This window comes from Thalassophryne amazonica, chromosome 17 (assembly GCF_902500255.1).
Source record: "Thalassophryne amazonica chromosome 17, fThaAma1.1, whole genome shotgun sequence".
Classification (NCBI taxonomy): domain Eukaryota; kingdom Metazoa; phylum Chordata; class Actinopteri; order Batrachoidiformes; family Batrachoididae; genus Thalassophryne; species Thalassophryne amazonica.
Window position 1 is genome coordinate 18,844,799 of NC_047119.1, and position 27,562 is coordinate 18,872,360.

The 27,562-nt window shown below is 42.2% G+C and overlaps 1 protein-coding gene across 2 annotated transcripts in view; it reads left to right on the plus strand.

The window, feature by feature from the left end:
• The window catches only part of LOC117530007 (lysosome membrane protein 2-like), a 79,861-nt gene that overhangs the window by 29,184 nt on the left and 23,115 nt on the right, over window positions 1–27,562 (plus strand). For both annotated transcript variants that reach the window (XM_034192935.1, XM_034192936.1), the window contains exons 3-6: window positions 2,592–2,739; window positions 3,872–4,063; window positions 12,639–12,730; window positions 14,925–15,044. In XM_034192935.1, coding sequence (XP_034048826.1) covers window positions 2,592–2,739; window positions 3,872–4,063; window positions 12,639–12,730; window positions 14,925–15,044 — 552 coding nt within the window. The remainder of the gene's footprint in view (window positions 1–2,591; window positions 2,740–3,871; window positions 4,064–12,638; window positions 12,731–14,924; window positions 15,045–27,562) is intronic.

Sequence of the window (27,562 nt, forward strand, 5' to 3'; positions counted from 1 at the left end):
CTCTAGAAACTATTATAAGTACAACTGTTATAATTTCTGTTCAAATATGAAAACAGTTATTTATATACACAAATTATAAAAATAATTGATGGAAAAATAAGCTTCAACAAGTAATATTTGTCATCCACTTGATACTGGGGCTTAGTAAATCACTTTCTGGACTGATTCACTGTGCCCCGATTCACTGTGCCTCGGGTGCATGTGACGCACATGAGTCATGTTATCAAATAGCTGATAGTCTGGAGAAGACATAACACATACTTATCAGTTGGACTGGGTAGTCTTCTAACTAATAACAGTTTTATTGGGGCCACCTTTCCTCTGTTGTGAGAAAGAAATACAAAGACACTGACATCCACAAAATGGACAGGGGGCATAGCTGCGACTGTAAAGACCTCTGCTCCTGGACGTCCCAGATTGAGAACACATTCCATGTTTGGAAGGACATGAACTTACAACCTTCCTCCGTGAGGCATGTGTCTCTGCCTGCTGTCCTCCTCTGGAAATATAAAAAACATCTTTCGCCTTTACGCCGGGCTACAGCAGCCGCACACAGCGCACCTCGTCCATGTCTTTGTTGATTCCAGGCATTTTTCTGCACTGGTTACGGGCCAGCGATGGTAGCACAGTAGTCAAGTTTCCATCTAGGAATCTGAGCTTATGGGTTTGAATCCCACGAGTGACATTTATTTTTTAACAAGGGTTATTTAACCTGGGATTCTGTATTGCGTCCCCTTTTATGTATTATTTATGTCAACCCAATGATATTCACTAATTATACAGTTGGTTTTTATTTTATTGTTCTCCACATCAGCGGCGTGATGTGGTGCAGCTTTGGTGCAGCAGACACGGTTGCGTGCACGAACCGTTGCACCTGGATCGCGCACGCCTGCTCATCGGTGCGATGTTTTCGTGGTTCGCTCATACGAGCTGTTTCGCCATGAGTCGCCCTGAGTTGTACTATGTGTGAAGGGGCCCTTAGAAAAGGGGCCCTGAAAACTTCTTTAACCTTAAATAAATACAGGAGACTCAGGTAAAGTGTGCCATGGCATCAAATTCTTTGTTGAATTTTGATAGCAAAAGGACTTACAGCTTGGTACGCAGACCAAAAGTAAGTCAAAGTACAGAGTGTCACATTATCATATTTACACAGTATGCAAAGATAAGTTCTTTAAAATGCAGCCAACTGAATGCTGCTCCACTCAGTTTCAACCACACCCCAAGGTCAGCAGTTTCATACATCCTATTTTTCTGTTTGGCTCGCAAGAAGAACTTCAAAAGTGGTCATGTAAGCACAGTATGTTACTGTTGGTTAAACTAACAAGAGCAAAGAATACAACATTATTAGATAAAATAAAAATCCTCAATTATTTTACAAGGTGTTCTCTTGGGGGGAAAGGGGAGGAGGGGTGTTATTTTATAATCAGTGTGGGCCAATACAGTATCATTGTTAGTCTCCAGGTAAAACTGGAGTTGAGTCAGGAAGGCCATCCAGTGTAAAACTTGTGCCAAATACAGATGCGGATCTGGTTGTATCCCCTGTGACGACCCCCCGAACAGAATGGGAGCAGCCGAATGTACACGACAACAACAACAACGGTATCATTCTTAGCTTTTTGAAATTTGACTTCCTATATTTGTGCGATGCTTTTGGTAAAGATAAATATAATGCAATGCTAAAATACCCTCTGCCGTATGAGCATAACAATAGGAAATGGAATAGGAGCTTTTGACCTCTTAAAATAGGTCAAGGTCAGCCATCTTTGAACTTGTCCAAGGTCTGTGTCCCAAGAATGCTCCCTGTGAATTTGAAGACCCTGGCAGTAACAGGATTGGACTTATGCTGAACACAGACAGATGGACGGATGGACAGACGAAAGCCTTTGTAATACCTAATGGCCATATTCGACGGCTTCGGGTAAAAATGACTCATGGTACGTTATATTTCATTCATCTCTGTGATAGAGACTGACCCTTGACTGGACTTATGCTGAGCACAGACGGACGGATGGACAGACGAAAGCCTTTGTAATACCTAATGGCCATATTTGACGGCCTCGGGTAAAAATGACTTATGGTATGTGATATTTCATTCAACTCTGTTATAGAGACTGACCCTTGACTGAACTTATACTGAGCACAGACAGACGGATGGACGGACAGACGCAAGGCCTTCACAGTACTCGATGACCATATTTTGGCCTCAGGTAAAAATAATGTGGGTTGTTTTACTTGGACTCACTGCTGTTGAACCCACTGAAAACCTAAAATTAAAATTAAGTTCTACTGTGAAGCACAAAAATAAAATCCATTTAAAGCTCCTGAAAAGTATGACCAGATAATCTACCCATGTGAGCTAGGACCAAATCGTGTTGCCTTATCTTAACCAGATGATTTGATGAAAGGCAGGAGTTCCACAATGAACACACAACTAAATGTTCACCCAACATTAACTTTTTTCTTTGCACAAATGCTTTTCCTCTCACACAGGAAGGAAGAAAGTAAGAAACATAATTTTAAGGCATGCATAGTTTAATGATAATGACATATGTGAAAATAAAGCTTTTCAATGTGTTACTGTGTTTGCACAGGGAGTATAGGTACAAGGAAAACGTGAGCATGGTAGAAAATGGCACGAGGGTGTCCGCATACACGACAAAAAGCTTTGTGTTCTTGAGGGAGAAGTCTGTGGGTGACCCAGCTGTCGACCTCATCACCACGGTCAACATCCCTACCTGGGTGAGTCGAGAACTAACATTATTAGACAAAGGTGGAAATGGGAGATTTTCAAGATCCCACTAGACAGCGCCTACGCGCATGCGTAATGACGTCACAACTCTATGCAGTTAGGGAGACTCGGTATAAAGATCTGTCAAGAAACTTTCTCGTGTGTGGTAGGCGGTAGGAATAGCCTTTTGAATGCTTGAATAACGATGTCAGTCGCACAAAGAAATCAAATAATAGTGAAAAGATCTTCATTGCATCCAGAATGTTGGTATTTTGGTCGTTGACCTTTCCTAGCAACAAAGCCCCGGTCACACGGCACTAACGCGGGTCACTGAAGCCAAAACAAAACAAGAAAGCTGGACTTTCATTGACTTTCAGAGACATCATTTAACTGTCGTCCAGCTTCGTTCCTATATGAATCCTGATGACAGCTTCAATTCGTCCGTATTCCATTTTGCTTTCTGTCTTGATGGTTCCTCATCTTTTGCGGTGCACAGCCGTTTGATTCATGGGTCGTGCACCAAAGACGGCTGTGCGCACAGCTGTTTGTGTGTGTGTACAATGTTTGTGCAAGACATCGGACTTGGGAGGTTGGAGAAAGTTGGATGACAGTCAGATGGAACGCTGACGGAATTACGCAAACGATGAGGAACCATCAAGACAGAAAGCAAAACAGAATACAGACGACTCGACGTTGTCATTGGGATTCATACAGGAACGAAGCTGGACAACAGTTAAATGATGTCTCTGAAAGTTAACGTAAGTCCAGATTTATTGTTTCGCTTTGGCTTCAGTGTCCTTCGTTAGTGCTGTGTAACCGGGCTTTAGATCGATATTCACGCCACTGCAGTGCTCCTTCTCATTCGTTGTGGGTTAACAACAACAACTAAATTTTTTTCCAATCCGGCGTGGAATTCCCCTCCAGTGGCCATTTCACTCCCTGAAAACCTGACAGCTCAGCAGGTGTTTCTAATGACGACTCCCTACCGGAAGTCTCCATTTCAAGATGGCGGCGGATCTTGAAAATCTCCCATTGTGTGTGTCTGCTTTAATTGTTGTCTGTTTTCTTGTAATTTTTTCCCACTGCAAATATAATCCTGCCACCATTTGACATGATCTTCTTCCTTATGTTGTCCAACTTCAGGCTGTCATGGACAAGTTGAAAGAAAGTTACGTAAAGGCCTACATGGCGTCCATCTGGATGACCTCTCTTGGTGCCACTCTCTTCACTACACGCAATGTGGATGAACTGCTGTGGGGCTACGAAGACAACTTGCTGGCCTACCTTGCCACCAGCAATCGAAACGTGGAGAAGATTTTTGGTCTAATGTACAAGGTACATGCAGTACTGAAAGCCTATAAACAAAGCGATACATGACGAGCAGGACGGTGGCAAAGGTTGTCTGAAAATTACCAAATTTCCAAGAATTGGACAATCTGCTATTTATGCCAGACATAATTTGATCCTCATTCAAGAATATTTTCTTGTATACTGTAAAAAAAAAAATCTTCCTGTGAATTTTACAGTAATATACAGGAAACTGGTTGCCAGTATATTACTGTTAAAATAATTACAGTAATATACTGGCAACCAGTTTCCTGTATATTATTGATAAAATTGTAGGAAATTACTGTATAAATAATTACAGTAATTGACATAGAGCTACAGACAGTTTAGAGTCACCAATTCATCTAACCTGCATGTCTTTGGAGGAAGCCAGAGCATTTTGAGAGAACCCCCACAAGCACAGGAAGAGCATGCAAACTCCACACAGCAAGGATCAGGTGGGAGGTGACCCTACAACCATGTTCACCTGGAACAAATTGATGTAACTTATACAGCAAATATACTGTTTAACATTTAAACGGTATGTTACTGTATATTGCAGTACACTCTGGGCGTTCATACGACCATGTTGCAAAGAAAAGGTAATTAACTGTAAAGCATGCAATGCTGCATGAAGCAATCACAGTGAAACGGTGACTTACACCCTTATTTTACAGGGCACCATTGTATCATGATCGATGACAATCCCAAAAAAAAGTGCAAAAAAACTGGATAAAATATCTTACTTCAGCTTGCCTCCTAACAGGCTGGCTTATAAAGTGCAGACCTGGCATCTGGCTGGTTTATAAAGTGTAGACCTGGCAACCCAACCAAAAATGAAGGTAAGGAGGCGCAGTCTCAGCTGGAACCGAAAAGACCAAAAAGTTTCAAGCCATACTACCGCATTTACCGACATTCGAAAATGACTGAAACTGTTAAGAGTTGCAAATCGAGGTTAAAAAATTTTTTGAATAGCTCAAATTTCATCCTGATTTCAAAATGGGTACCGATGATGACCGTAACTACTACATATGCCAAGTTTCTTCAACATTGACAAACATGGATCAAGAAGTTACTATGATGCTTCAGAACGTGCCTCGATTTGCTATTCGGGATGAAACGGGAAGGAACAGCTCTCCGTGGAATAGCCCCTTTACTTTATAAAATGTAATTTTACAGCTCTGTGGTGCATTTGAGAAGCTGGGATTGTAATAGAAGTACCACAGTATTCATTAGCCATGTCCACCTCCACCTGGAACATACTTGCATATTGTGCAGTGGAAAGCGGTGGCCATAGTTACACACTGCACTGTGGGATGAACAGTCTATTTGTGGATGTCCTCGGTGTTAATTCTGCACCACTAGTCCCAGTCGAGCCTCACGACAATTGTTTTTACACTGATATGAAAAAGATGACAGATGGATATTTGACACTGATGAATCATCTGGTAAAACCAGCAAAAGTCCCTGATTGGAACTACATTTACAACCCCAAATCAGAAAAAGTTGGTAAGGTATTGTAGAGAAGTTTGAATCTACGACTGGACTGGGTTGCTTGATGCGAGGACGTTTCGCTTCAAATCGCAGAAGGTTGTTCAGCTAAAATTCTTGCTCTGGTAATTTTAGCTGAGGAAGCTTCTGCGATTTGAAGCGAAACGTCCTCGCATCAAGCAACCCAGTCCAGTCGAAGATTCAAGCTTCTCTACTATGGAAACCACCTGGACAACTGAGAACCTACACAGAAACATTGGTAAGGTATGAAATAAATAAATAAATATATATATATATATATATATATATATATATATATATATATATATTTTTAAAATAAAAAATAAAATATATATATATATATATATATATATATATATATATATATATATATATATATATATATATATATATATATATATAAGGAAAATGGGATGTTCAAGACATTTTTCAGAAGAACAGCGTAGTTTGATTAAAAAGTTGATTGGAGAGGGGAACACTTATACGCAGGTGCAAAAAATTATAGGCTGTTCATCTACAATGATCTCCAATGTTATAAAATGGACAAAAAAAAAACAGAGACGTGTGGAAGAAAACAGAAAACAATCATCAAAATGGATATAAGAATAACCAGAATGGCAAAGGCTCACCCTGTTGGGGAAGTGTAATGACACAGACCCGCAACAGGGGGCGCAAATGAATGGTCAATGGGTAGTCAAATAAATACAATTTATTGTGGCAAATGTGCACAACAGGTCGAATACTATTTTTAGACAGTCAATTACAAATGTCAACAGGTGACGTGTGGGCAGGTCCGAGGGTAGGAGACGCCTATCCAGAGAAGAGCCGGGGCCCACAAGGTTCCGCCGCCAACGAAGACCTGCAGCAAACCGAAGCAGCCAAGTCCCGAGTCCCCAGGTGGCCTCTACTTCAGCTGTCAGATCCGGTACTGCTGGCAGGAACAGAAGACAGGTTAATGGTGGGTGTGTGCACACCCAGCAGAACAGTCAGCAATTCAGTTCAGTTCAGGCAGGTGGGAATTACACCTCCACCTCCGCAAATATGAACACAGTCTTTTACAGAACCTGAACAGTCACTTGTCTCACTGATCATGAAGGGTGCAATCCGTCACCCTGCCGTCACCGACCAGCTCAGCCTCCAGCTGACGCAAGTAACCAGGTACTCCTGTAACAGACAGACAAACAGTTGAAGTGCGATACGGCACAGATACGGCTGAGGATTATTACCTGAGTGGTAAACTGATATCTCGGCAGACATGTGGTGTCTCCTCCAGTCTAATATGGGATGGGATGATGATGAGAGATTTCTGACAGCTGGTAGTCCTGGCTCCCGGGTGGTGACTGTGCCCTCTGGTGCCTGAAACCCGACTACAGGCAGGGCGCCCTCTGGCGTTGGCCAGCAGTACCTCCTCTTCGGGCGGCCCACATAACAGGACCCCCCCCTCAACGGGCGCCTCCTGGCGCCCGACCTGGCTTGTCGGGGTGTCGCTGGTAGAACTCGGCCAGGAGGGCCGGGTCCAGGATGAAGCTCCTCTTCACCCAGGAGCGTTCTTCAGGTCCATAACCCTCCCAGTCCACCAGATATTGGAGACCCTGACCCCTCCGGCGAACATCCAGGAGCCTGCGGACAGTCCACGCAGGCTCGCCGTCGATGATGCGGGCTGGAGGCGGCGCAGGTCCGGGGGTGCAAAGGTCCGAGGTGTGGTATGGTTTGATCTTGGAGACATGAAAAACAGGATGGATCCGCAGTGAAGCCGGGAGTTTCAGCTTCACTGTGGCTGGACTGATGATTTTGGTGATCCGAAATGGTCCGATATATCTGTCCATCAGCTTTTGCGACTTCGTGTTGAGGGGAATGTTCTTTGTTGACAGCCAGACCTCCTGCCCGGGCTGATATTCCGGGGCCGGGTCACGTCGGCGGTCTGCATGGCTCTTCACCCTCGTCCGGGCTTTCAGCAGGGCAGAGCGGGCTGTACGCCACACCCGACGGCACCTCCTGAGGTGGGCCTGGACCGAGGGAACCCTGACCTCTCCCTCCACAGCCGGAAACAATGGGGGCTGGTACCCCAAACACGCTTCAGATGGGGAGAGGCCAGTTGCTGATGAAACTTGACTGTTATGAGCGTACTCGATCCAGGCCAGATGTTGACTCCAGGCCGTCGGGTGCGCGGAGGTCATACACCACAGGGCCTGTTCCAGCTCTTGATTAGCCCGCTCTGCTTGTCTGTTGGTCTGTGGGTGGTACCCAGACGAAAGGCTCACGGTGGCCCCCAGTTCCCTGCAGAAACTCCTCCAGACCTGGGAGGAGAACTGAGGACCACGATCCGAGACGATGTTCGTAGGGATACCATGCAGACGTATGACGTGGTGGACCAGGAGGTCTGCAGTCTCCTGGGCCGACGGGAGCTTCGGGAGGGCCACGAAGTGGGCCGCCTTGGAGAACCGGTCCACTATCGTCAGGATGGTTGTCATACCCTGGGACGCAGGGACATCCGTGACGAAGTCCAGGCCGATATGGGACCAGGGGCGATGAGGCACAGGCAGCGGCTGGAGGAGTCCCTTCTCCGGTTGGTGGACTGCCTTGCCCCTGGCACAGGTGGTACAGGCCCGGACATACTCCCGGACATCGGCTTCCAAAGACGCCCACCATGAACCGCTGCCGAACAATTGCCACGGTCCTCCGCACCCCTGGATGGCAGGCGAGCCTGGAACCATGGCAGAAGTCCAAAACTGCAGTCCTAGCGTCTGGTGGGATGTACAAACGGTTAGGTGGTCCACCACCAGGGTCCGGGTGACGCGTCAGGGCCTCCCTGACGATGTTCTCCACGTCCCACATCAGTGTGGCGACGATAGTGGACTCCGGGATGATGTTTTCTGGTGGATCCGACAGCTCCGCTCTGACTTCCTCTTCATGCACCCGGGACAGTGCATCCGACCTCTGGTTCTTAGTCCCGGGGCGATAGGTGATCCTAAAGTCAAAACGGCCAAAAAAAAGAGACCAACGGGCTTCCCTGGGGTTCAGACGCTTAGCGGTCCGGATATACTCCAGGTTCCGATGGTCGGTGAAGACCGTGAATGGAACCACAGCTCCCTCCAACAAGTGTCTCCACTCCTCCAGGGCCTCCTTCACCGCCAGGAGCTCCCAATTGGCGACGTCATAATTCCGCTCTGCTGGGGTCAACCTGCGGGAGAAATAGGCACAGGGGTGGAGTACTTTATCGGACTCCCCGCTCTGGGACAGCACAGCTCCTATCCCTGAGTCAGAGGCATCTACTTCCACAACAAACTGGCGGCTAGGATGAGGCTGCACCAGAACTGGCGCAGTAGAGAACCGGCGTTTCAACTCCCTAAACGCGGCTTCGCACCGATCCGACCAGGTGAAGGGAACTTTTGGGGAGGTCAGGGCTGTAAGGGGACCAACAACCTGACTATAGCCCTTGATAAACCTCCGATAGAAATTAGCGAAGCTGAGGAACTGTTGCAGCTTCCTACGGCTTGCCATGTGGTGTCTCCTCCAGTCTTATATCGGATGGGATGATGATGAGAGATTTCTGACAGCTGGTAGTCCTGGCTCCTGGGTGGTGACTGCGCCCTCTGGTGCCTGAAACCCGACTACAGGCAGGGCGCCCTCTGGCGTTGGCCAGCAGTACCTCCTCTTTGGGCGGCCCACATAACACACCCATTGATCAGCTCCAGGATGATCAAAGACAGTCTGGAGTTCCCTGTAAGTGCTGTGACAGTTACAAGACACCTGTGTGAAGCGAATTTATTTGCAAGAATCCCCCGCAAAGTCCCTCTGTTAAAAAAAAAACGTGCAGAAGAGGTTACAATTTGCCAAAGAACACATCAACTGGCCTAAAGAGAAATGGAGGAATATTTTGTGGACTGATGAGAGTAAAATTGTTCTTTTTGGGTCCAAGGGCCGCAGACAGTGTGTGAGATGACCCCCAGTCTCTGAATTCAAGCTACAGTTCACAGTGAAGACAGTGAAGCATGGTGGTGCAAGCATCATGATATGGGCATGTTTCTCCTACTATGGTGTTGGGCCTATATATCGCATACCAGGTATCATGGATCAGTTTGGATATGTCAAAATACTTGAAGAGGTCATGTTGCCTTATGCTGAAGAGGACATGTCCTTGAAATGGGTGTTTCAACAAGACAATGACCCCAAGCACACTAGTAAATGAGCAAAATCTTGGTTCCAAACCAACAAAATGAATGCCTCGCAGATGTGAAGAAATCATGAAAAACTGTGGTTATACAACTAAATACTAGTTTGGCGATTCACAGGATTGCTAAAAAAGCAGTTTGAACATAACAGTTTTGAGTTTGTAGCGTCAACAGCAGATGCTACTATTATTGTGAACACCCCCTTTTCTACTTTTTTACTAATAGCCCAATTTCATAGCCTTAAGAGTGTGCATATCTTGAATGCATGGTCTTGTTGTATTTGTGAGAATCTACTGAATCTACTGGTACCTTATTTCCCATGTAACAATAAGAAATATACTCAAAATCTGGATTAATTTTTTTAGTCACATAGCACTACTATTATTCTGAACACTACTGTATAAATTACATGTGTAAATGTGGTGAAGCATACCTGAGTGTAAATCAGGATGTGTTCACGAGACAAGTGCATTACCATAATATAACGCAATGCCACATTGTGTTCTTTAGAATTTGCAGTTGTTTAATTAATTATTTAAGATCCTATTGTCTTACGTGCAATTTGTACATATTCAAATCATCATTTGTACATGTTGTGCAAATCAAGGAATATTTGTAGATCACCTCTGTGCATTTGCAGATATTAATGAGACACATTTAACTCGTAGGAAGTTAGCTTTGAGTTAGCGAAAGTTAGTGTGCAAGCTAACATCCACAAAATGTCTTGTAAATGATTCCAGGAGTGTTATTGCGTTACAAAAACAGTGTTAATAAACCAGAAACGAAGCTGTTAGCAAGTAGCTACACTAGGAAGTGAAGTCACCATGCTAACCTCTGCGAAATGTCTTGTAAATAAGTTCAGAGGTGTTATTCCAAAAACAGCGTTTTCTGATTTAGAAGTGTTTATTTCTCGCTAACTTTTACATAATACAGTGGAGGAAATTGTCAATTTTGCAGGTTTTTCCACCTACAAAGAATGCAGAGGTCTGTAATTTTTATTGTAGGTACACTTCAACTGTGAGAGGCAGAATCTAAAAAAAATCCAGAAAATCACATTGTAATAATTAATAATTAATTTGCATTTTATTGCATGAAATAAGTATCATCACCCGCATCACTCAAAAACAAAATGGATCAGATTGAAACAGAATGTGACATTTTAACCTCTTAAAATACCTCTGAAAATACATCAAGGTTAGCCATTTTTGAACTTGTCCAAGGTCTGTGTCCCAAGAATGTTTCCTGTGAATTTCAAGAGTCTGGCAGTAATAGGAGCTGAGCACGGATGGACGGACAAAATGCCTTTGCAATACCCGATGGCCATATTTGATGGTCTTGGGTAAAAATGCAATAAATAAGATATCAAATAAGGCAATGCACCCTGATCACATGTGTCAGAGGTGTCCAATAAGAACAGTGGGATTGGTTACATCAAATAGGAACTTTGGTAATTGGAGATTGATATCCTGATGTCAGAAGAGCACAACAGAAAGTCTGTCATTTAAGAGTAAAAAAAAGAGAAATAATGGACCCGCTAAAGCCAGCGAACGAGGAAAAAATGAGAAGTGCTTTCAATGCCGTTTCACCCAAGGGTCAGACTCTGATCGCTGAAATAAAGAAGTTGAGGTTCAACATGAAAATGGATTTAAAAAAAAGCAACCCTGGTCACATTAAAATTATCACTGTCTGTCACGAGAAAGGGTCAAGGGTCAGCCTCCATCACAGAGATGAATGAAATATCAGGTACCATAAGTCATTTTTCTGCTTGTGGCTACCTTCAGTGGTCACGTAATGCATTTAATGCGCATTTTCTCACTGGGACTCAATAACCAAATGTGCCATGTATATTTCCATTAAAAGTGCCATCAGTGCATTCATTCATTTTCTATTCCTGCTTGTTCCATTTAAAGGTCATGGGTGGCTGGAGCCTGCCCCATCAGTCATTGGGTGAAAAGCTGCGTACACCCTGGACAGGACACCAGACAATCGCAGGGCACCATCACTGCTACATATTGAAAAAGCCTTGTTTTTGCAAATGCATGTCGGTGCCTTCTTGAGTGACGTGTGTTTGTGCATGTCTGTGTGTGTGTGTGTGTGTGTGCGTGCACGTGCACATGTGTGTGCTCACATTACAGTTCACCACTTGGTAGCATTGCCACATAATGTTAGCAGAAATCACAGCTTTAGAAGAAGACAGCTTCCAGCACAGCGCACGATCTTATTTCTGTGAACTGAAATTTGTGGTTGTTGATGTTTTGTATAAACATCAAATGTCTCAATTTTCTGTTATTTTGTCACCGTTTAGAGCCGCCAGGCAGCAGAGACGACACTGTTAGGAGCTGTCAGGTGTGCGTGTCAGGCCATCAGAAAGCATCGGTGTTGGTTTATTGCCCGTAAATCATAAATTGATTCAGAACTAAGAACATGATGTTTTGAGTTTTGACAGTGACTCCTTAAATATAAGTATTGAAAGGTTTTAAAGTCTCTTAAGGTCCAAGAAAGTACTCTTTTCAGTGGTTTATGTTACTCTTCAGACAGTCCTTTTAAAATTTGATGATTGTCTGGGTAATACATTTTTGCAATATCGTCATTTAAATTCTTGCAGTGCTACAGTTACATCAAATGACTGTATTTGTCTGTGGCACTCTTTCATAATTGTTGCACCATTTTTGTTTGGAAATGTTAAACTTGGACACATAGGAGGAGTCCCACAGCAAACAGGAGACACTGTTTTGCAATGAAATGATTATGAATGAGTGTGTTCATTATTTAATTTCCACATGTCAGCAATTGTCAGAAGAACTGAATTCAAGAACATGTTCAACATTTGTCACAGTAACTCAGTCAAGAAGCCATTTCTTTATCAAGTTTGAACAACTTGCATTTTTTGATCTATTTAGAAAAATGGAAGCAACGACGGGGAGTTTGTGTACCACACTGGTGAGCAGAACTACATGGATTATGGCCGAGTCGAAACATGGAAAGGTCAAAGGTACAGCTGATGTGCACATACACACTTGTGTGCTCACAGTATTTACGTATTATAAAACTTTATTGGGTAATATTTGTATTAAACGGTTTCTCAGATTTGCAGCTCTTTGCCAATAATGATAAAAGGTTGACTGTGGTCATGTGGTTTGTCTGTTTGCTTATTTCAGCACAAGCCTCAGGACAGCACATCCTGAATTTACAAATGCCTAAACAACATCATTTTTTTTATTCATCTTCCTTATTCCTTTTAGTTGCAAAAAGTCACTTCTTTCTCTCTAAAATTGTGTTTAGGTAGACATTAATAAGTTTAAAACATTATTCTTATCAAATAATATACAAATAATGAATGTTTATGAGTGCAATGGTATGAATATTTTTATATAATTAAATATTCGTACCATTGAAGGAGTGAAAAACATTCATTATTTGTTTTATATAATGGCTAAAATAGATCATTGTAATTTGATATTTTATTAATTTATAAACAACAGAAAAGGGACTTACATTTTGGTGTTCCACTAGTGCTTAACAGTTCAACACAAACTTTAAATAGGAGTCCAAAATTGCAACGATGTAGTCCGTGATGCTGTGCACTAATTTTGTGTACTTCCAAAAAAAAAAAAAAGACTTTGTGTAGTTCCTCAGTCCATCGAAAAAAATCACGTCAGAAATTTGTCCAGGTTTTCATTCTGACAGCTCTTTTCTTCTTCTTTTTTGTGTGTGTGTTAGAAGAATTAGCAGAGTCAATTAGCTCTTTCAAATCGTCATCCGCCAGCAAAACAAACTCCGCCATGTTTAGCTAAACACCGCCCCCGGTAGTGTGAGCATGCGCGGTGATCAGGGCCTGCAATAGCACATTTCATATAACACCAAAATTGCACACTAAAAAGAACTGTTGCACGGTCAATGAAACATAGCGCCAAATGGTACAAATAATCCATGTCATATGACGTACAACCCACCAATCAAATACAAGGATCCACTCAGACATTATATAATTGAAAATATATCATGAAATATTTTTGTCATATATATATACACTTACAGTTATGTTACTGTATTTTTGTTTTGCTCTACGTCAGACAACTTGAAAAAAAATAGCACGTTAATAGCATGATGTTATTGTTTGTATTGTTCTCATTTTTATTTTTTTATAAATGCATCTTAATTTTTTGTCATTCCCCCACCCCCGATGCTATCATAAATAGTATTCAGTATTACCTGGGCATCGGTGTTGAGGTTGAAATTCTAGTATCGTGAAAATACCAGTGCACGTAGCACAAATCTGTAATAATGTTAACAGATCTTCACTCACATAGACATCAAATTGTCTCCAGTTACACTGAATTAAATGTATTTGTGCAGTGCAAAATCACAATACAAATCCCCCCACTGTGCTTCACAAGAGTAAGGTCTGACTTTACAGAGCCCATGAGCAAGCACACTGACAACAGTGGTAAAGAAAAACTCTTATTAGGGGTGACTGTCTGCTTTGGCCATCCTACCAATAACAAGTAACAAAGCCTAACAAAGAAATATATAAAATGGGAGGTGATGATCTAGTGGTTAAGCATTGGGCTTGAGACCAGAAGATCCACGGTTCAAATCCCAGCATGACTGGAAAATCACTAAGGGCCCTTGGGCAAGATCATTAATCCCATTATTTGTAAAGCGCTTTGAGCATCGGATGCAGATGGAAAAGCCCTATATAAATGCAGTTCATTTACCATTTACCAAATATCAAATATGCACAGACAGAAAAGCTGCAGCTAAGCAATCCATACACATAAAAACATACAAATAGCAAAAAGCTGTCACCAAATGCAGAGAGTACAAGTGGCAAGTCAGTGTTCCATTCTCTTTCCCATAAAGTCCTGGTCTGACCTCATCAACACATTCCGGCTTTCCGTTGGTTGGTTGGTCAACTGGCAAGATGAAGGATCCAAGATGCCTATGAAGCCCTGGCTTCCCGGCGGTCTGACCCATCATCGTCAGTTCAAACTCAGACAGAGATGAGCAAAAATCAATCAGCGAGAATAAATAATGCACAGCAACACCATCTCACAAGAGCAAAATATCAGGCAAAATCCAAGCGTGTTCACCGGCAGCATAGTCCTAAACTTGGCTAAGATTCCCCAGAATACAGGCGTGATGAAACTGAAAATTCCCCCCCCCCCTCCTCTTTTTTCATATAGCCAGCTGACATTCTGGACATCTAACCAAAGCAACAGCATCAATGGATCAGATGGAAGTGCCTTCCACCCCCTTCTGTCTAAGGATGAACGTATTTACATCTTCACCCCAGACCTTTGCAGGTACACTTCAGCATTGTAATAACTACTTGATGTGGTTTGTAATGACTATTCCTGGTACCTTTTCCTGTAAGTAACTGAATTACAGTAGCTTGCAAAAGTATTCGGCCCCTTGGTATTTCACGCATTTGAATTTGTTTATGCCATTTCAGATACAGAAAGTAAATCAGGTTTCTCAATTTAAAAATTTGGAAAATGATGTTCCTTAGACTAAAAGTGAAAGTAAATCTCTAGAACTTGATATTTATTAATAAAACATATAAAAGCCAAGATGATGGGTTGCATAAGTAATCAGCCCCTTTGGTATAATACCTGTAAATAATCAGCTTTATTGCCAGTTTTCTTCAGACAAGTCAGGGGATGGATACATGAACATTTCCAAGTCACTGAATATGTCTTGGAATTTATTTACATAAATTATGAAGAAATACAAACAGTATGGCACTCTATGGTAAATCTGCATGGAGTAGACAGTTCTCAAAAATTGAGTGACTGTGCAAGAAGGAGAAGAGTGAGGAAAGCCACCAAGGCACTCAGAAAACCCAGAAGAAGTTATAGACTTCTGTGGCTGTGATTGGAGAAATTGTACATAGTGCATTTTGCATCACCAAGACATATTCAGTGACATGGAAATGTTCATGTCTCCATTCCCTGACTTGTCTGAAGAAAACTGGCAATAAAGCTGATTATTTACAGGTATTATACCAAAGGGGGCATTACTTATGCAACCATCATCTTGGCTTTTATATTTTTATTAATTTATATCAAGTTGTAGATATTTGTTTTCGATTTGAGTTTAAAGAACATAATTTTCCAAATTGGGCCATTAATTATACAGAAAACAAATCAACACAAACGTGCTGATGTGAACAGCTTAATGCTAACTTTAACATTGAAAACACCATAAACATGCTAACGCGTTCGCATCGGCCCCGTTTTTAAGTTATAAATACATCTATCAACTGTTTCAGAAGACCATAACAGGTCAGTTTATCATAAAAATATTAAATATTACTCACAGACATATGCTCTTCGGGGTTTTAGCGGGGAAAAATGAGGACAAAGCGAAATAAAACAATCAATTCACGAAACATAGATCGAAGCACTGCTTCGACCTGCGAATCACTGGTTCGATTGGTTCAAGGTTCAAAGCAAAGCCATTTTAGTGTATTTAATTTATATATGAGCACCATGTTAACACTAACTAGAACTTAGCTTGGTGACATTAGGTGCATTGACGGTGCCGTAGTTACAAACGCAATATGCTGGCATACGCTGGCAAAGTATGCTTTAATCGAACACCCAAACCAAAGATAGCCTGTTTGCCGTAACTTTGCTTGTTTTTGGACTGCAAGATGGGGAACATTCAGGTTTAATTTATTTCCACCATTTCACACCATTCTTGCCCAAATTAGACCTGTTGATCCATTTATGCTTTGGCAAAATCAAGCACTGTCAAGTTGGTGACATTTGGAACTGCCCCATTTGAGCTTCAAACTGCTCTTTAAAAAAAACCTGTGCGTGGCGTCACAGAGGGTTTGTCCAATGTATATACATTCTTTTGTATCCATCCAAAAACATAATGACTTCTAAAGCAGGACTTGACTGGTCTTTTTACTATATTTTGAGCAAATCAGGTCATATGTCCGAGTAGTCCTGTTAAGAAATTCTCTCCCCCTAAGTAATGTATAACCCCTGAGACCCATTGGTGCCGGTGCTTATCCCAGTATTCTGTAGAATAACGCAAAATACAGTCTAGGACTCCATCTGTACAGGACATTACTCCATTCTTGGCTACTTCCATAGCCAAGGGTGGAGCGGAACATTGCAGTTGAGCGTCTTGTCCGAGACGAGTGTGACTAAGAAATGAGCCCAGGTTTACTTAATGGTAGCCCAACTACTGTCCACTGAGCTATGAAACAACAACAGAGGTAACATTTGTGTTTTTTTGTTTGCTTTTAAACAGAGCCTTAGTACATGGATTCTCAAGGGTTTGTGCAAGACTAACATGCTAGCTTCCCGTTATCACTTCTTAGATAGACAAAGAATGTCGATCCAGAGTGTGGCGATTAATGAAGTAAAAATGTGAACCAAAGGCAAAAGTGTTCCATCTGTTCAAAAGGTTCAATCATGTTCATGAGTTATGTGTATTTGTCCAGTTCTGTATTTTATTATTATTCCTTGGACCTGTTGCATCTTTTTGCCAGATGTGAGAAGCTGAATATTCTCAGACGAGCCTCTAGGATAGTATTTCTAAAGAGAACCGTTTCTCTGTTGAGTTGGCTCTTGGAGTTAGTTTCACAACAGCAGCGGCAAAACATCTAGCTGTTCTAATGAAACACAAGTGACTCATGAGATGTGGTGAGCAGCTTCTGTCTTTGCAAGATATCTTTCACCTACATTCACAAGGTCTCACACAAGACTTCTGGTGATTGTTGAGTTTGGGAAGAATACGATCGGGCGTCAGTGCTTTCCCTCTGACACAGATTGGACTTGCGTCAAAAACTCCGCTCCCCTTCCCCTTTGTTTAACAAAAACTTTCACCTACTTATTGATTGCCTGGTAGTTTTAGCGCGACTGCTTGTGTTATTCTGGTTGCAGAAGGGGAAGCCTCCCCTGTGCTTACTTTTATCCTTAATGCAAAGAGGAAGTGTCATGTGTTAACTTTTCAGAGACAGGTCTGGTTCAAATATTTTGCCCTGAAGCACATTAGTTAAACTTAAACTCATTAGTTTAAGTTATTTTAACCATTAACGGTATGAATAATTAGGAACGTGGTTGCGCTCCATGATAATGTGCCAGTTTAACAGCGAGCCACGAGCAGTGGCCACTAGCAGTGCTCTGGGCTCAACCGTGTTTCTCCTTTGAGCATTTTATTACATATATCTGAGATAATACAGCTTATTGTGTGATTAATTATACTAACATCTACATCTAAAAAGGTCTATTCTCCAGTAGGGAAAACCGGGGCACAGTGAATCACGGGGCACAGTGAATCAGTAGCTATATCTGCAAAACATATACTGTATATTTGCAGCAGTTATGCTATATTTTTATGCATAAAGACACCCCCTTATAAATTAGTGTTTTGTTTTTGGATACATTAAGGGTAAAACTAAGTGGCAAGTGAAGTCAGTTTTTTCCCTATCAAAGTAAATTTTGTGGATGTCAGTGTCTTTGTATTTATTTCTCACAACAGAGGAAAAAATTTTTATTAGTTAGAAGACTACTCCGTCCAACTGAAGAGTATGTGTTATGTCTTCTCCAGACTATCAGCTATTTGATAACATGGCTCGTGTGTGTCACATGCACCCGGGACACAGTGCATCAGTCTAGAAAGTGATTTACTAAGCCCCATTATCAAGTGGATGACAAATATTACTTGTCGAAGCTCATACATTTATTTTTCCATGAATTATTTCTATAATTTGTGTATATAAACAACTGTTTTCACATTTGAACAGAAATTATGACAGTTGTATTTATAATAGTTTCTAAAGGACATATATCACTATATAAGACACTCACACATCACATAGCTGGTTTGCTGGATTATAGTTTGCATATGGATCAGCATATATTTAATAATGTTGAAGAAATCTTTATAATCATGTTTTTTTTTTCATTATATTCTAAGTTGATTCACTGTGCCCTGTGAATTAGTGTCCGGGGCACATCAATATCAATTACACTTGGGGAGAAATAAATAACACAGCCTTATAAACAATAACTTGCTGTATTAAATCCACAATAGCTGCCACAAAACATTTCTGATCCATTGTGCCCCAGCTTCCCCTACTTTCATTGATTGAAATTTTAGTGTTATTTAAGTTGTATGTTAGCACCACTAATTAAGCTAACTAACACTAATCTAGGTATCGATATCTTTGTGACAGAAATTCCACTTATAGTGCAACTGTTACTGAGACAATTTGCCAGTCATAGTTTTAATACCCGCACCAACACCACCTGCTATGAAACTCACCACCAATTCCACAAAAATATGAATTAATCAAACACTTAAACCAAAGTGAGGCCATTAGACTTAGTCTGCTTGCGGACTATGAGATGGGGGTCTGTTCAGGCTTCGTTTGACCCGCCCAGGTCACAACAGTTTTGACCACACTCCACCCCTTTAACCCGGTTATGGGTTGGCCAGGAGTTAAGCAGAGTCAGGCACTTCCAAGAAGATGGCAACATCTAGAGCTGCCCCAGTTGAGCTTGAATCCCACTCCAGAAAACCTAAGAGTTACATCATGGAGGGTTTGTCTGCTATATAGTGAACAACATAACGCAAAGAGTTCTGATCAATGAGATTTAGACTGATCCTGGTGGAATGGGGCAAAGGGCCCAAGGGCAAAAGGACTTGATTTTGTGACAAATCAGTTCAATGTCAAGGGACAGACCAATTTTTGCCCTGTTGCTTATGTATGTAGAGTAGTGGTGCCCAAAGTGTGGGAGCTTGGAGGTATTGTGGGGTTGGGGCCTGGAAAGACAAATGAATTTGGTTTAGTTTGAATTGCATTGGAGTTGTGTCAGGAAGGGCATCCGGCGTAGAACTTGTGCCAAATAAACATGCACATGTTGTGTGGGCCGCCAGAAGAGGAGGGTACTGCTGGTTCACCACCAAGGGCGCCCTGCCTGAAGTGCGGGCTTCAGGCACGAGAGGGCGCTGCCGCCACAGACACAGCCGGGGGTGACAGCTGTCACTCATTATCTCTTGACAGCTGTCACCCATCTACACTACATCATCTCACTCCATAAAGACCGGACGTCATCTCCACCTCGTGGCCGAGATATCGTACTTCTATGGAGGTAACCTTCTCAGCCTGCAGATTCAGATAAGTGGTTACACAGATGCTGCACGAGTGTGTGTTAGAGGTGGAGGTGGCATTCCCACCGTTGTTGTTACACACACCCACACTTGACTGTCTGCTCTTCGCCAGCAGTACCAGATCCGACAGTCGGGGACGGTGATCACCTGGGAATTCTGGACTTGGCGGCTCCAGTATTCACCAGGTTCGGTGGCGGCGGAAATCGTGTGGTTCCAGCTCTTCTCAGGACAGGCGTCTTCTATCCTCGAGCCTGCCCACACGTCACCTTTGTGGATTGACTGTTATCAGATTCTGAGATTGTCTGTATATTCGTTGTGCACCTTCACAACATTAAATTGTTACTTTTTGGCTCATCTATTGACCGTTCATTTGCGCCCCCTGTTGTGGGTCCGTGTCACTACACTTTCCCCAACAGCACATCCACCTTGGATCAGCTGTGGTGACCCCGAGTGAAAACTAGGGAGCATCCAAAGGGACTTACTTTTTATAGTTTTGGATGTAGAGGAGGGGAGTTTGCCTGTCCTCCCCGTGTTTGCGTGGGTTCCTTCCGACTGCTCCGGCTTCCTCCCACAACCAAAGACATGCGGGTTAGCTGAATTGGAAACTTTAAAAAAAGAATTGCCCGTAGGTGTGAGTGTGAGAATGTCCTTGTCTATATGTGGCATGGTGACAGACTGGCGTCCTGTCCAGGGTGTACCCCGCCTCACACCCTATGACTGCTGTGATAGGCTCCAGCTGCCCACCACCACCACCACCATCACCATGACCCTTAATTGGAATAAGCAGTTGAAGATGAGTGAGTGAGTGAGTGAGTGAGTGAGTGAGTGAGTGAGTGAGTGATGTAGATAGTGCAGCAAATAACTGAAACAATACTTCACATGGTGATACAAGCACCAAATCCAGCACAAATTCTCCTTAGACATTGTTCTTTTGAAAAAAAACCGATGGGCCACTTGAATTTTCAATAGGCGGCCACGTAGGGGTCAATTGAAGAATTACACAGGGGTTAAAATATAAAAATGCTCCAATCATATTGAAAACTATACCACATTATTTGTCTGATCATAAAGATTTCAAAAAGGTATAGTTTGGACTATCTATGACTGAATGTTATGGAGTTATGGGGTAAAAACCTTAAGAATGGTGACAAAGGTCAAGGGGTCAAAAGTTATGCAGGGGTCAAAAGTTAAAGTTGCTCCAGTTTTAGTAAACAATGGTGCAAATTGTTGATTGAGCTACTTGGATTAATAAATGGAATAGTTTTGACTGTGTTGAATGCTTGGTCTCTAAAGTAAAGGTCAAATAATGTTGACGTCCTTTCAATTCTATGACATGTGACATATGTTACCCCGCAATGTGATAACAAACTAATACATGGTGCAAACTATTCCTTGTTGAAACCCTATTAACTTAACCAATAATTTGCATCACCTTTGAACAAAATTCGAGCAACTCTAACTTTTGACTCCTGTACAAACTGAAACAGAACTTTGTCACCATTCTTGTTGTTTTTACCCCATAACTCTATAGAATTCAGTCATAGGTAGTCCAAACTATACCTTTTGGAATCTTTACAATCAGACAAATAATGTGGTTAAAGGTATAGCCATAGTGTAAAATACTAAATATTATTGGAATTTACCCCAGATATGTATGTACTCTTTATTAAAATGGGCTGTAATTTTGCACCAAGTTACAAGCGACAGCACTGAATAACAAACTTAATTTGGATGAGTCTGTGTCAAACAAGTATGGCGTGTAGTTTATCTTTCAGTGATTTTGGATGCCTTCCTCACCACATGGTGGAGTTAGATTTCAGAGTCCTGGTGTCAATGGGCAAAACTGTTAAAGCATTTTCACAAGGAAACTGTCCAGGCTTTATCATGAAGGTCAAGGGAAAGGTCAATACAGTATTGTTGCATGATTGGTGGGCTGCGGAGCAAAAGCCTGCAAAGTCCCAGCCAGTTGGCAGACTCTGTATAGACTCCTTTGTCCTCACTGAGAACCACGGGGACTCATCTGGACTGAACACAACTACAGACACATAGAACAAAGATGACCTGCTCCCTATAATGTAACTCTGAGAATGCACATTTAACAGTTTAAAATTTGTAATCTCTTGACTCGCAGTACAAAGGCTAAGTTCATCAAAGCTGCAGTTTACATCATGTATTGATTTTAAAGTAGTCCAGCATGATTTGTGCATTGAAAAATCAGTTGTTAAACATAAAAAGTAACTTCTGCTCTCAATTAGGGCCACAACTAATCACATTAATCAATCAGGTTTTTTTCATTGTGTATAAAATGTCCAAAAATAGTGTAAAATACCAAAAGAAACGTGTTAATATTCTTTGATGTATTAAACCAACGAAATGACCAATGACCAATGGAAATGACCTTTGACCTTGCGTGATACGCGTGCACTGGTCATGCACGCTAACATCCGTAAGATGTCTTGTAAATCACTTCAGAGGCATTATCTGGTTTCAAAAACAGTGTTTTTAGATTTGGGAGTGTTTATTTCTCACTAACCTTTACAAAATATATGAGAAACATATTAGATTTATATAGAAATAAGCTGTTTCAGAGCATTTTCCACCATCTTGGTATATTGTGTTCAAGACAGCAGCCAGCTGACATCACCGTGTATGTCTGCTCTGATTAGCTGTCGCCGTGTGCTTCACAGCGTCCCTCACGCAAGTCGAGGGAAGCCCCACGTGGTCTGTGATGTCACTATATTAGATTAGATTAGATAGAACTTCATTAATTCCTGAAACAGAGTTTCCAGCAGCATTGTATTGCAACACACAGGGTAAGAAGCATCAAAAGTCAAAACAAAAAATACAATATACAAATATAAATACCAGAAATACTGCCCGCTACTGGCTACTACTGTTCCTCTCATTCCCGACCCCTGTCTTCCTGTTACTCCTCCCCCTGAGTGAGGAGTTGTGCAGTCTGATGGCCTGAGGGACAAAGTAGTTTTTCAGTCTGTTGGTCCTGCACTTAGGAAGGAGCAGTCTTTTGGCTGAAGAGGCTCCTCTGGTTGCTGATGACAGTGTGCAGAGGGTGACTGGCATCGTCCATAATGTCCAGCAGTTTGTTCAGTGTTCTCTGCCACCATCACCAGAGAGTCCAGCTTCATACCAACCACAGAGCCAGCTCACCTGATCAGCTTGTCCGGCCAGGATGTGTACTTCTTGGATATGTTGCTCCTGCCAGCACACTACGGTGTAAAACAGGACGCTGGCTTCCACGGACGGGTAGAACATCCACAGGAGTTTCCTGTAGATGTTAAACGACTGCAGCCAGGAAGTACAGCCTGCTCTGTCCCTTCCTGAACATTATGGTCATACCGAAAGAAGTCCATGGCCATGTGTTTGAAATTTTTCCCTTCAGAGGATTTTTTTTTCCCAGATAGCACAAATTTTGATCACATTGCCAATGTTATATTATGAATCCCTTATTTAAAGGCTAATGCTGCATTTACATATAGGCAAGATGCATTACAAATGTCATATTTGCGTCATTCTTGGCACATTCCTGACATTCTTAACGTGACTTAATGTAGACCTGCATTGAAATAAATGTGGTCAGATTTCAGAAAGAAATAGCTGATATATATTTATAAGACCCTTGTGAATGCAGTAAAGTAAATCTGTAAGCCCAAATTTGTAATTCAGCGGAGAAATCTTCGTTTAAAAATGACAAATTTGCAGCTAAAATTTAGCCCTCTGTGAAAACAGTTTGTACAGCCGTATCATTTCCATGACGTCAGGGACAAGACGACGTGCTCCCGCCTTCAGTCGGATCCCGCATTGAAATTGATTTTATCTGTTAGTAATGTTACTTATACACATCCTGGTTTCAACATCCAAAAGTAAGCTGCAATGAATGTGAGATACAGATCTGTGTGCTCAGATCAGCAACGACATCGACAGCGGGCGCCTTTCTTCCTGTCCCGCTCTCTGCCTCTGCTGCGCTTATTAAGTCTGCAGGCTCGTTAACGAGCTCATTAACCGCCGACGCGGGCCACTCACACCGCCCGTGTCTGCTTTGCAGCCGGTGTTGTGCCAGATTCAGCGCACAACACTGGCATCACCTCTGTGTCTACTGAATGGAGCTGCAGCACACTTGGCACAAGTCCTGAGATTATGCTCGCTGTTTTAATGCGAAGCGGCCGGTACACCTGTTGCTGCAAGGACAGACTTCTTGCGGCAAAATCCACAGCACCGCACGTCTCGGCAATCGGAGCCCCAGAGCTCCTTGGACGCTGAGAGAGGTTTATATATTTTTAATGACTGGGATTCTTTGCGGGTCTCCCCTCCATATCCCGCGATGGTACTGGAGGCAAAAGACAGTAGATTTTCATTGCGACACCACTCAATCAAACGGGCGTATGAAAAAGTCCCCCAAAATCATTTTCAGGCAAAAATAAAAATAAATGTATACTCGCCAAACGTACCGCAAGACAATATGAAGTTTTAAAAAAAGTAGATCCTTCCGTATAAGACAAGAAAAAGGTGCAGATGCAAACTGACGTAAATCCACAAATTACAATTGGCGCAATGCATGCTGGGAGAGGGTCTTGTCCGTGACGTCTCGGCAGCGTCCATGATGAGAGGGACAATTTGCGGAGGGCTAAATGTTAGCTGTAAATTTGTCATTTTCAAATGAAGATTTCTCCGTTGAATGACAGATCTGGGCTTGCAGATTTACTTTACCACATTCAGAAGGATCTCGTGTAAATGTAAGTCATTTTTTGTTCAAAAAAATCTGACTGCATTTTTTTCAATGCAGGTCTCCTTTAATGCACCTGAATAGGTTTCTTAATAGTGCGTGCTGGTGCGTGATATTCGTGGAGCATGTTTTTGGCTGTCAAAAAATCTTCCACGAATGTCACGCAGCACCCTCATTTCGCCTCATGTCGTGGAGGTCGCAACTGAGCCTGTTGATCCATCTTGATTAGTGGTGATCCTTAATAGAGCGTGACAGCGTTCTAATCTGACGTGCACGCAATTAAACCCTGCTGCACCGCATTCAGCTTCATTGCTGCAGGATGCTGAAGAAGGACAGTGACGCCAAGTCGGCTAAAAGTCTTGTTCCAATGCTCCTCAGAGCGCTCCTGCAGGTGTTCCACCTGCTGCATGTGCCTGATGTTTGGGAAAACGAGCGAGACGAGAGCCGCATGGAGCCACACATCTGGTTCTCAGTCTCCTCCTCCTTTCTGCACCACTCCATGGCACAGAGCCCAACAAAGCATGCAGTCACAAAGTTCTTCTGCTGTGGATTTTGAGGCGCAAATTGGAGCAATCTGAATTGTTCAGCAAATGACGGATGAATATGGGGGTGTGTGTGTCTGGAGACAATTTGCCTCATTCACAGCGTGACAGAACTTAACGATGCGCTGTTACACTTGATAGTGCGCAACAGCGCGGAACAATGTGCAACATTATTCTTGACAGTGTGTAATGGTTCCTGATAATTCTCTAGCAACACATGCCATTAATTGTAACGTGTGGTAACAGGCTGCAGCAGTTCCTGAGGACACTTGATGCCTCTGCCTCAAATCATCACATTCATGATCAGCGGCCAAGAATGTGTACTTCGTGGCATTCGTGACTTGCCGTCATTATGTGTAAACGCAGCTTAAGGAATACATTTATAGTGGTTCCAAAGAAAATTCTTTTCATGACTTAAATCTTAAAAAGCCCAGTGTCCATACACTTTAAAGGCACTATAAATGATTTAGTGCCACTAGGTGTCACACTACCACCAGCATCTCAGGCCAAAACACAGGCTTCCCTTTGGCCACTCATCCCCAACCCTCTGTCCTCTACATTGAAGAGTAGGAAATCGAACTGGAGCCATTTAGCACCTCGAAAGGTTCTCCATCTGGGAAAAGCCAGACTTCTGTTGATTCTACTCTGAGCACATTCTTGGTCAGTGACCTTTTTAGCCTATATATGATGATTTCCTGGGAATGCCAGGACTGTCCTGGAGCAGAGTGGCTGACCTCTGCACTAAATTGTTGTTTGTGCATGTGAGGTCTGCATGTGACTCACATGCAGAACTCACATGCGCATGACACAAGTCCGGTTATGTAAACAAGTAACAGAAAGGCTCAGAATATAAGAAAGACAGAGAGAGTATCTCTTCACTCTATGTGCAGGTCGGCATTACACCACTAAATCTTTATGTAAGAAGTATTTGTTGGCTGCTATATGTATGTTTAAAATGGCATTTATAGCACTTTTGTGTGTGTGTGTGTATATATGTATATATATATATTGCAAACAATGTTAGTCATTTATCAAATTGACTAACAACTGTTCTGTTTTAGTTTGTCACTTTCTGTTGTGTGTTAGGGGAAATTTAACAATCTTTTTTTTCTATTTAAGAGACATCAAGATATCAGAAGTTTGTCACTTCGAAAGAGGAACATCAATGAATTGTGAAACGGGTCAATAGAATGTGTGAATTCTTTCTATTTATTTCATCTTGAAAACCAATAATGTAATAATGTGTAATTTAATGTGTTTATTTTCATTTATATAGTGCCAAATCACAACAAAGTTGCCTCAAGGCGCTTCACACAAGTAAGGTCTAACCTTACCAGCCCCTAGAGCAAGCACACAGGTGACAGTGGTAAGGAAAAACTCCCTCCGATGATTTGAGGAAGAAACCTCAAGCAGACCAGACTCAAAGAGGTGACCCTCTGCCTGGGCCATGCTACAAACACAATTTACAGAAAAATTCACAAAACAAAAATGCAGGAAGGGTGGGAGGAAGGGAGGGAGGGGTTATTTATTCATTTATTTATTCTTGAGTTCAGATTTAGTTTGAGTTGTTGATTATTTTAATTAAATTTATTGGGTTATGCGTATTTCATCTTGCTGATTACTCGTACTTTTTGTTAATGTATCTAATTTCAATTTTACCATGTTTTCACTTTTCTTTCTCCTTTTTGGAAAAATATTTTTGAATAATAAAAATTTTATCACAAAAAACAAAAATGCAGGAAATGTTGCTGGTGCGCAGGACAGGGGGGTCCAAAAACAGACACCACACCCATCTCTGGATGGAGCCAAGACAGGAAGCCAGTGAAGAGATGCCAAAATGGGTGTATTATGGTCAAACTTTCTGCTTCGTGTCAAAACTCTGGCATTTTGAACCAACTGGAGAGCCCTAATGCTGGACTGCGGTAAACCAGAAAATAGAACATTGCAGTAGTCCAACCTAGAAGAGACAAACACATGAATCAGGGTCTCAGCATCAGCCATAGACAGGATGGGACGAATCTTCGCTATATTTCGCAGGTGGAAGAAAGCAGTGCTTGTAATATTTCTAATGTGGAGGTCAAAGGACAACGTAAGATCAAAAACATACTGCTCAACATACTGGTAGCCCAACTCTTGATCCCACTGGCTACCTGCTCTACATTAAACTTGAGTGTTGGTCATAATCTAGATGTGGAACATGTTTTTTTTTTTCAATACTTTGTGAGATACGGCAGTTTTTAACATTTGTTGAGTTTCACATCAACTGATAGAACAGACAATAAGTAAAACATGAATATTGTGTTACAATGGAAAGTGCATTTGAACAGTGATTAAGTTAATGACGTTGCTACATTGTAAGTATTAAGGCCACAGTCACGGTGTAGTGGCTTCAATCCCAGTGTTG